Source organism: Solanum stenotomum, chromosome 1 (assembly GCF_019186545.1).
Source record: "Solanum stenotomum isolate F172 chromosome 1, ASM1918654v1, whole genome shotgun sequence".
Lineage (NCBI taxonomy): Eukaryota > Viridiplantae > Streptophyta > Magnoliopsida > Solanales > Solanaceae > Solanum > Solanum stenotomum.
Window position 1 is genome coordinate 43851654 of NC_064282.1, and position 12109 is coordinate 43863762.

A 12109-nucleotide genomic window follows, 5' to 3' on the forward strand; every position below is an offset into this window, starting at 1 on the left:
TTAGTAATGCAATAATTGGGCATGCATTTTGTTTAGAGTTTATTCTTTCTATATCAAATTGATAATTGATTTTATATGTTATCCTTTATGTATCCAACTGGTATACTTTCTGTATACAGTTGATATATTTTTTATTTTATAATGTCTAGATATCTAACTGTACAATTATTTGTATAACTGAACATATCCCAGGTTATCTATACATATTGGAGCAAACATATCCTGGTTCGGTTTTAAAATTAGAAAGGACGGAATGTGATAAATTTGTATATGTATTTGTTGCATTAGAAGCCTGTATTAGAGGTTGGAGTATTGTAGGCCAATTGTAGTGGTTGATGGGGCAGCTTTAAGAGGGTCGTATGGTGGTACAATGTTGACTGCAAGCACTATGGATCCAGGAGGTATTTTTTAAAATTTTTTACATTTATACCGAATAATAAATATGATATAAGGTGTGTTTCCAATTTGTATGATGATTATATTTAACTGATGCGTCAGGTCATATACTTCCACTTGCTTATGCCATAGTGGACTCTGAAAATGATGCATCGTGGACTTGGTTCTTCGAACAGTTTAGAGAAGCATATGGAGAAAGGGAACACATGTGTTTTATGTTAGATAGAAACGAGAGCATATGGAAAGGAACTGCTAGAGTGTATCCTGGATCGGAACATTTTACTTGCATCTGGCACTTATGTTGTAATGTATTGAAGAACTTCCATAAAAATACGGAAGATTTGAAAAAGCTATTTTTTACAATGGCAAAGGCTTATACAATACAACGGTTTGAAGCGATTATGCAAAGAATAGACCAGATTGATCCAAGAATAAGAGATTATTATATGATATCGGATATAGCAAGTGGTCAAGAGCTTATTCAAAATGTAAGTGAACCTGGACAATGACTTCTAACATAGCCGAATCATTGAATAATATTAACAGGATAGCAAGGAGATTGCCGGTGATTTCACTTCTTGAATTTATGAGAGTAACAGTTCAAAGATGGATTCATAAGCACAACGATGAGGCTGCAAAAACTAAATCAGAGCTGACGAAAAAATATGATTTTCTGCTTCAGAAAAGTATTGCTTTGTCTAGCAGTATGAGGGTATGATTTTTTCTTTATTCATTATTATTTGAATGTATTCATGTATGGAATTAATATGCTTATTGAATTAATTTTGTATAAACTGCCAACCAGCATGAACAACACATTAATGAGACATCCATTCTGTACATTAATGTTGTAACATCATTTTAATATGCAGTATTTTTATGTGTTAGGTAATACCATCAATTGTTGATATGCATGTTATTGTTGATGGACCAAAGAAGTACATAGTAAACTTAAACACCAAGATGTGTAGTTGTGGAAGATTTCAAAATGATGAGATACCATGTGGGCATGGAATGGCAGTTCTTAGATACAGAAGACTACATGAAACAGAATTCTGCTCTACTTTTTATAGCCTAAAGAATTTTCAAGATGCATATGTCATCCTTGTTGAACCTATTCCTTGCGAGAGTACATGGGATATACCAAGTTATATTTCAAAGCCTAAATTGATGCTACCCGGTTCAAAGAGAATGGTAGGAAGACCAAAACTTGAACCATGGAAGGGATTTGCTGATGTGAAATTCAAAAGGTCAAAAGTTACCTGTAGTAGATGTCGTCAAATTGGACATAACAGGAAAACATGTTCAAATTATCCTATGCAAAAATAATTTGTTAAGACTATATATAATTTTTTTTGTTGGTTATATTAATAATTTGGTTTGATATAAAACATAATAATTTTGTGTTTAGCGTACTGCATATTGTTATAAATTTAGTGCTTGATATTGTTGTTCAATTTATACACGATTCATTCATTAAGTACACAAAATTCATACAGTTGCTACTAAAAATTGTTCCATATTAATTATATTGTATATATTAGTAATAATTATAAAAAGCTAATTATGTAATTCATTCCAACACTAGTTTAAGGGATGGTCATACATATATTAATCATATTTAATTCATGAGAAACTAAGACAAATGTGTAAACACAATTCATAACATTTGAAGGTTTAAATCATACACACGATTAAATACAATGTCCAAACACTTAATATTAAAGTCATAGTAATAGATTTCATAAACGTGTGAAACACACTCATACAATGTTCATTCAGTAATCATATAGAATGCATACTGATACAAATTTAGTGTTAGATGTAATATTTATTATTTATACACTATTCATTCATTTATTGACACAACTTGCCTATTGTTAATGATAAAATTTGTTCAATATTAAAGATATTGTATATATTAGTGACTAATTTAAGTTGTTGTCGGACATATATAAATCATATTTAATTCAAACGAAAATAAGACAAATTACAACTATAAAAATTATACCATGACTAAATACAAATATCCAAAATTTAATATTGAAGTCATAGATATATATGCATATAAAATGTATTTCATACACATTTCATCCATTCGTTATATAAATTAAAAACACAGTGCTACTTTAAAAAATAGTGTATCAGAACTGTATGAAGTCTGTATAATGTTTTTGTCCTGAACTTATAATATCCAAAAATTATAGGTTAGTGCATGCCAGCCAGCATGTGTATAATTAAAAACACAGTGTTACAATTTTTAGAACATTCAAAAGAGAATCAAAAGGTGCAATCAACTATTTTGATAACATATTGTGGTATATATCATCAAATACTTAAACAAAAAAGAATTATCCAAAAGTTAAACAGAAAGAAATTATCCAAAAGTTAAAAAAAAAATATATGTAATTCTTAAAAAGTAGAAGGTGCAATCAACTATTTCAACTTTCTAGTCAGTGGTATTGGTGTAGGATAATTGGTGGTATTCGGAACATGTTCTTTTGCTATTCGAGGTCCACCAAATTTGCTAGCAACCGTACCAGTAACTTCACTTTCGCTAATCGCACCATTTTCATTCTTTGTTTTTTCATAATGCCACATGATTGTGACATACCTTTCACGATGGTACTTTGCATCAATTTCAACATCTCCCATGTCAAAAACACCATTACTAATATGTTCAGCAAATATACATGCGTACAAATCACAATCACTGGGAAAAAAAAGATTTTAATAGTTAAATTAAGTTATCATGACTAAAGAAATCAGTAAATTGAAGAATACATACTTGGAACTATCTGCTTGTTGAGGAGCCTGCATATGCTTGATATCAAGTGGGTCAGATTGAGACTTGTTTACATATTTCAAGAGTTTATCGGCATACAGATCAAGCCTTTTACCGTAAAATTTCGTGCTCGTCCAAAATAGCGGTATCATTGTTGCAAGTTTACCAACTGCTTCATTGACTTTCTTGGTATGAACAGATCCCCCACTCATCGAATCATATACACAGACATCTACGATTGATTCGGAATACAACCAGTAACCAGTGAAATTTGTCATTAATATTGACAGGAATAATGACATCGTCAACATTGTCCCATGGAATGTTGGCAAGCAATTTGAAGCCTCTAATGCACTGTCCAAAATCGTGGTCGGGGGAGATGGATCTCATGTCGCGATTTGACTCTCTCCACTATTTCTCAATGTTATTGACTCACGACATAAACGAACAATCAACAGTGTTGTATGATAATGGATTTGAAGAGTATTTAGCCTTCTTTCGTAGATAATACATAATGGTATTGACATGTTGTTACCAAATAAAAAGGCATTAAAAAATGTTCCAAATGTATTCAAAATGCATACAAATTTCATATTAAGCAGAACAATAAAACAAATCATACAAAATTGAAAATATTACATTTCATACACACTTCACACACATAGTATTCAATTTTCATTCATACTGTAAATATAGTTCACAATTCACACACACTTAATACACAATATTTATATATAATACCAATATGTATTAACATGTTGTTTCAAAGTAAAAAGCCATTAAAAAATGTTCCAAATGTATTCAAAAATCATATAAATTTCTTTTTAACAATTTTTTTAATGAACAGTTCTTGAAAGTTTTTAGTTAAGTGTAATTCATTCAAAGATGAGACAAATTGCAAACATGAAAAACAATAGATCAATGTTATTCATAAATATTTCAATATGCATACATGCAAATAGTACACCATTGTTATTCATAAATCATTCAGTATGCATACATGAAAACAGTATACAAAATGTCATTCAGAAATCATTTAATATGCATACTTTAAAACATATTTTATTTAAACAAAAACTACAGATACAAATACAAAATTATGTAATATGAGTTTTAAATTAATTATTTAAAAAGTTGATATATTTTACTTAACCGGTCTTCCCAAGGCCTTCCTTGTTTAACCATTATATTGAAAAAATCCTTTTCTACAACATTCTCAACACCAAAGTCCATTGGAGGTTCAAAAGTATCTTTAAGCTTTGAATACGATGATTTCCTGTGATCAGTAAAAATATATAAAAAAACATTATATACAATTTGATTGTATAATATTGTATTAACATGATTTGCTTTAGTTATATATACCTGCCACGCCTAGATAAAACATCTTTGAAAACCCATTTGTTAAACACATCGATCAACTCAGCAGCAACCTCAAATTCATTGTGACTTTGAAATGGATGTTTAATACGAAAAAAAATGGGAACTTTTCTTGAACTGCTTTCGCCTTTTGACATCCGAATGTAGGGAGATGTGTCGTACCTGCCGGGGTTTCTAATTCTTGGTTGCACGTCCGGAGTTGTAATGGCATTGAGAATAGGATCAGGTGCAATAATCTGAGTCATAGATAGATCCGAATAATCATCCAATGTTAGTGTTTTTGAATTTGATGATCCATATTTGTCAACATTAAAAACACCAATTGTTTGTTCAGTTGTCTTTTGGGCTTCATCTATATATTAAAAAAAATGTAAATAAAATTTGAAAGTGAATAGACATATCATAATAGTATTGAAAATCATACCATCCATCATTGGAACAGAAGGCTGATCCATTTGAGTTTTTTCTGATTCTTGAACATGTTGACGGAAATCATCCTAATGCATTACATCATAAAAACTTCAATCAAAAAACTATGTGATAACTGTCTCATACATAATTAATTACAAGATTCATACAATAATTTAACAATCAATACAACCTGTCATTAATACTGCCTTACAGATATTTAATACTAAAATGATAAATTCATTCAATATTCATATCATTTTAAATCCAATATAAATCAGATAGAAACTGAAATCATCATAATGCATTACATCATAAAAAATCAATAAAAAACTATGTGATAACTGTCTCATACATAATTAATACAAGTTCATACAACAATTTAGCAACCAATATAACCCTTCATTAATCCTGCCTAACACATAGTTAATACTAAAAAAAATTCATACCATTTTAATTCCAGTATAAAACAGATAGAAACTGAAATATCATGCTAAATCTTTGGTCATACAGAATTCATATCTATAATAATACTAATTGTAGTCCAAATATTAATACTTGCTGGTGTGTTGCTTGTCTTTGTTCACCTCTTAAAGACTTAATTTCCTCGATTACATATGCTTTCATTTCAATCATGTGCTTATCAACCTTATCAAAAGATTTAAACATATAAGTTAAAACATTAACATATTAAATATATATAATTAATAAAAATTGATTAAAAAGTGAATGAAACTAACATTATCTTTCAGTGCTTTCAACTCCACCCGAACTTGTCAGTACACATTGAAATGGTATATAAATTCATTGTAATATGTTTAAAAATATCATACTTTTTTTTATTGTATACCTCCGCAATTTCCTTTTTCAACTCTACGTACTTTTCATCTGAGCCAACATCATGCCTTTTTGAGGTGGCTTGATCTTCTGCCTCATGGTGGCTAGGAGACTGATGTAAATTGAGTTGATCCATGGCATTGATCTCTTCGTCCGTAAGCACCATGTTTTTGAAATCATGTTGTAATAAACAAAAATATGTAAAAATTAAAATTTATTAAAATAAATGTAATAAATTATAATTAGTAATTGGCAGTAACTAAAATATGACCTGGTTGCTATTTATTCTGAAAATGGTATTCTTCAAGTCATCGAAAAACTAATATCATCTGACATCTTCCAATTGAGAATACGCGGAATGCGATTTGAAACAGGATAGCAACTGTGTTGTCAAAAGGGTGACAGCACTCATAAAACCAAACCTGCAGCGCTATATGGAATTGACTGAATTTGAAAGAACTAGGATTGTTTTCCAACCTATGACTGCAAGCTTTTAGAGTTAATCTAAATATTCCATTGCCCCAAGGGAAATTGACATCTTCACCGGACTCAACCAAATCAAAATACAATTTAGGAATGGTTGTTTTGTATGCCTCTGAACCAGTCAAAAATGAAGAAATGAAGTACAGGATGCCAATTTTTAAAATGTCTTCATTCTCAAAAAAGTCAGGCTGTTTAAACTTATTGAAGAAGTCTAACCTAGGGACTTTGTTCATTTCCCCAAAATATTCAAGGATAAGTCTATTGGGAATAGACGAATCTGAGATAAAAGTAGAATGAAGTCCACATTTAAGACCAGTTACTGCTGAAAATTTCTTGATTCCGAATCGTAATTTTGTATCGTTTATTTTAATAACAAACATGTCATCTCGGACATTTTCTTTTTCAAGAATCATCAAATGCCGCAGTAGTTGACATTGAATCTTTATATGGTGCATGTCATAGAATAAATCAAAAGGTGTTTGTTCGAGAAATTGTTCAAATCTCTCTTGCCCAAGAAAAGTCAAAAGATCAACAAACACATTCATGTTGGTACACGAAGACCAGTGTGTGTATTTCTTCCTTTCCTATAAAATAAAATTGTGTATACTACATTAAAAGATACTTCATACACATATCATTCAGTTTCATACAGAAAATCATTTTCATACACATATTATTCAGTTACAATTCACAAATCATACATAACTTAATAGTTTCACATTTCATACACACTTCACACACATAGAATATAATTTTCATTCCAGCATTAACCATAGTTCACATTTCACACACACTTCATATTCAACATAAATTATATTCTCATTTCACACACACTGTATACACATATTATTCACACACATTTTATACACAAATTTCAGTTACAATTCACAAATCGTACATAACTTAATAGTTTCACATTTCATACACACTTCACACACATATAATACAATTTTCATTCCAGCAGTAACCATAGTTCACTTTTCACACACACTTCATATACAACATAAATTATATTCACATTTCACACACACAACATACACATATTATTCACACACACTGTATACACAAATTTCTTTCCAGCAATAACCATAGTTCACATTTCATACACAATATTTATAAAAAATATAACATACATTATATTCACATTTCACACACACTGCATACACATATTATTCATTCACACTCCATAGATATATTATTCACACACACTTCATACACTTATTATTCAAAATATTTCAGGAGTACCTATACAATACAGAGTATTTAAATAAGATCACAAAATTTGTAAAACAAAATTAATAATTCATATGCATGTCAATGTTGTATCATAATTCATAAAAAATACATCATTTAAAATTTATAATCAAATGCATAAACATTTTATTCAGATTTGGAACAAATTTCAGAAAAACAAAATTTTGAAAACAACAATAATAATAATAATGAGATATAAAATAACTATTTTGAGTAATGTGAAAAATAAATTAAATAAATTACTTACCTTAACCACTTTTTTGGGCTTTTTGGATTTTGGTAATTCCGGTTCATCCTTTTTTGTTTTTCTTCTTGTATAAGGTTTTGATGTTTCAGCGACTTCAACCTTTGTTGCTTTTTTGTTTTCTTCTTTTTTGTTTGACCAACAAAATCCGAATCTGAGTCGTAATCAGACTCTGGAGGGGTTTCAACAAGTTTTTTCCCCTTCCTCTTCTTCTCCCTTTGATTTGCCGTAGTCGCACTTTGATTTGCTTCATTATTTTTATCTTTTTGATTCTTCGAAAGAGATGGACCACCGGTGGCTGGAATTTGAACTGTTTTAGACGGGGTGTTTGTGATAATATATTAAGCAATGGAGCATGAGCATCATCAGTTGAAATTCCATCAAATCTGGGGCTCTTTCGTGGAGTTTCAATTTGTTTCTTGGACATGATGATGAATAATCGTGGGTAAGATGTGAAATCAGTTTTGATGGTGGACTAGATGAGAAAGAATGGAGAAAGTTTGATATTAGGTTGTGGGTTGAGACGTGTAGGAGTGAAGAAACGTGTGGGATGGTGGTGTGATCGGTGATTGGGGATGGTAACGGTAAATAAGGAAAGGAAATCTGTCACGCCCCGAGCCTACACCCTGGGCGGGACCGGCACCCGGAGACCATTTCTGGCCCCAAGCGAACCCTTGGCCTGGCTTTCTTGACTCAGTGGAAACCTAACTCAACAGAATAACTCTATGAAATGCAATATTACAGAACAACTTAACTTATAAAATATGGCCATAAGGCAACCCAAATCTCAAAATAGGATATTTACATAAATACATTGATAAGAGACTCAAAACTAGCTGACTGACTGTCTGTCTATGAAGCCTCTAAAATACTGAGATGGATGTTGGGACAGACCCCGCAACATCCTAATAAGACAAAAACTAAGAACACAAAATAATTGAGTCCTCCGAAATGCAAGGAGGCTCACCACTGACTCTGGAGTGCTCATCTGGATCAGCGACGAGCAGGCTGCTGATCCGGGGTACCTGAATCTGCATCATCAAACGATGTAGGCCAACTGGCATCAGTACATGGAATGTACGAGTATGCAAGCGGGAAAGCCAAAACACAACTTAAGCTTGAAAGGAAATACAAGAGAACACTTACCTCGGCTCTGTATGACTCATGACTAACTGAACTCAATATATATAGCAATAAGACGCATGCAATATATATAGCTTGTAAAACAGTATAAACAACTTAGCTTGTTAATGATAAAACAATAACAACTCAACTGTACTTATATAAAAGTAAAATAACTTATGTGGGAGGTTCTTTAACCGACAACCACCACTATGAGCCCTAGTGATGATACAACGATTTACCTCGCGTTGCCAAGGACCATCCTATACCTTGCCGTGATATAGGAAGCTAACTTTACTTAGTGGATCCACTAGCTTAACTTTCATGATCATCTAAAAAGTATGATCCGAGAAATCCCATGTTGGCGCATGGTTCTTATGGAGAGTTGAGTAAATCAGAACTCGTGTCCCCAATTCGGTGCTCAATACTACTCCCAAAAATACTTTGGCTCATGCTTTTTAAACAACTTCTTTCTTAAGTTCGAGATAATTACTCAAAGCTTAGCCCAAAGGCTCTTTTGGAATTAATGTNAAACTCATGACTTAACTCGAAACTGAGACTCTTACTCGACTTGAAACTTGAGACTCTTACTTGACTTGAAACTCTATACTCTTTTTCTTGACTTCTAACTTCACTTGACTTGGGACTATCTTTTCTTGAATCGGAATTATGAATTCAAGGTGTTCCATCACATGTTATGGAGGGATTCTTGAACGTTTGGACGTACTTTGGAGTGTCGGAAACAACTATAAAACATAGGTATAATACTTTGGAACATGCATGAGAAAGTGAGAAAAGAAGTGGGGAAAACTTGGCTGAGACTTCAGATTTCTGGTGACACAGATGGGACTTACGGACGCCATCGACGGACAATAGATGGACCTACGATCCGTCCTGCAGGTCCGTAGATCGCGTCAGAAACTTTCCCCAGAATTCATTTAAAAAAAAGACTAAGTGTTGACCTACGGTCCGGACTTACGGTTCGTAGGTCAGGTTACGGACCGTAGATCGTGACCGTAGATCGATGCCCCAAAAACCCAACTTCTGTCCCGATTGACGGTTGACCAGTACGGACCGTCAATCGATCTACGGTCCGTAGGTCACGCCCGTGGATGGGTATCGATAGCCAAAATTTGCTGAAAATTGATGGTAAATCAACTTCAAAAGGGTCATAACTCTTAGAATCATAATTCCCTCAACATACAATAGGTTTCAACTTAATTACACAACCCCAATCATGTCTCACAACGAACAATAACTTCAACAACACTACCAACAACATCAACAACAACTAACAACTTTAACACTTCAACAACAAATCCCAATCTTTGCTCAAATCATAGAATAAACTTGGTGTGTGTGAGGGAAAGGATCAACCCACAAGAAAAGAACTCACATACCTATTAGGGATCACCCCCGACGATAATCCACGACGGAAACTTGTTGATCTCCTTTCTCCTCTTTCTTCTCTTCTTCTTCTTCTCCTTCTTCTCTTCTTCACTCTCAAGAACCCTAACTCTTTCTCTTTCAAAATGGGACAAAATGATCCAAAGATCAGCCTAATACAACAATATGAGCTCAAAAGAAATGATTTGTGAAAAGACCAAAATGCCCTTAAATTTTCGAACGGATTTCCCTTCCAACTGCCCAACTTCTAAAGGGCATAACTCCCTCATACGAACTCGGAATCGAGCAAACTTGGTGGCGTTGGAAAAGTCATTCCACGAGCTTTGCAACCATAACTGGAACTACTCCTAAATCATCCTGAACTAGGAGTTACGACTACTCAAAGTTGGCCAAAAACTCATTTCATTTTTTTTTTTCTATACTTAACCAAATTTCCAGATTTTTTTTTTTAAGTCATTTTTTTCAAAAATGACTATTTTCCAAATTTCAAGCTTCCTCAAAGCCACTTCAAATTGTCGGATGTTACAAAATCCCTAAAATTGGGTAACTGAAAATTTTAGTTTTTTAAAAAAGGAAGTAAAATAAAATTAATTATCTATTATTAATTAATAATAAAAAACTATAAATAGAATAATAAATTATGAAATAAATATTAAATTTAACTGATATGTCATAGCCTGTAAATAATCTGTTATAGGCAAGAAATTTTTAAAAGTAGATTTAAAACCCGTAATATTTACTCTTAAATGTGTATATGGGGTGATTTTTTTTTTAAGAATTCTAAGATCTAAAATTAAATTAATGAGCTTAGTTGAAAAAGACACAAAAATATCTCTAAACCAGAAACATAATTCATAGTTAATATTCAAAATATATCACATAATGCCTAAAAAGTACCAGAACTTTCTAATCTCTTCATCACTACTACAACCATAGTAATGTTCATCTCCCTCATCATCTGCACTATCCCAACTATTCTTGCGAACAGTAAATACATGTTTAATAGCGCAACAAGGAGTGGGTATTTAAACAAATAATGGATTGAACACCCAAATTGTGGTTTAGATTTCTTTAAATCTATCTCTATATTGTATTGTTATATTTCTTTGATGTTGCGTTACTTTCATCTCACCAATAGTCTCTATTCCATTCTGGCTAGATTCATCGCCTGAGAAGATTGAGATTATGAAAAACGCATATGTTGCAGTGGGATGACCTCCTTTTGATGCTTTGGCAAGCAATTCCAGTGCAATATCTCGATTTTCATTTCTGAAAAAGTTAATCTGAAAAAAAATTAATAAATTCAATAGTAATAATAACTCTTGATCATATGTTACCAATTTAATTCACCTTTCATAGTGATGTCTTATGGAATATGGAAATTAATCCTATCCCAATGTATTGGGAACTTTCATATATAGTGGACAATAATTAATCAAAGAATAAATGTATTATTCACTAAACCTATCAATTGCCATCATGAATTGTATTGCATAGTAAATGATCTAACATTATATTAGGCCACCCATTATATTATCGGTTCCTTGATCCCGCCTTCGAATCTAGTGAAGCATTTTATATTAAAGAATTAAAAAATAAAAAATTAATAAAATAATTTTGGTTGACAATTTTTTTTATTGGATATGAATTGCATGTGGAGTAGTAAAATAATCATGGCAAATGTGTGATATTGCTATTGCATTAAAAATTGATCCAACACTATATTATTAATCCCTAGGATCACGATTCACGCGTACTAATCTAGTTAAACGTTAAATAATTTTAAAGAATTC

At 31.9% G+C, this 12109-nt stretch overlaps 1 protein-coding gene across 1 annotated transcript; it reads left to right on the forward strand.

Annotated features, from left to right (window-relative positions):
- Positions 1-901: 901 nt before the first annotated feature.
- Positions 902-2608, forward strand: LOC125853229 (uncharacterized). Its single transcript, XM_049532904.1, has 3 exons — positions 902-1108; positions 1285-1660; positions 2604-2608. The coding sequence occupies exons 1-3, from the start codon at positions 902-904 to the stop codon at positions 2606-2608; spliced, it is 588 nt and encodes a 195-aa protein (XP_049388861.1).
- The last annotated feature ends 9501 nt before the right edge of the window (positions 2609-12109 follow it).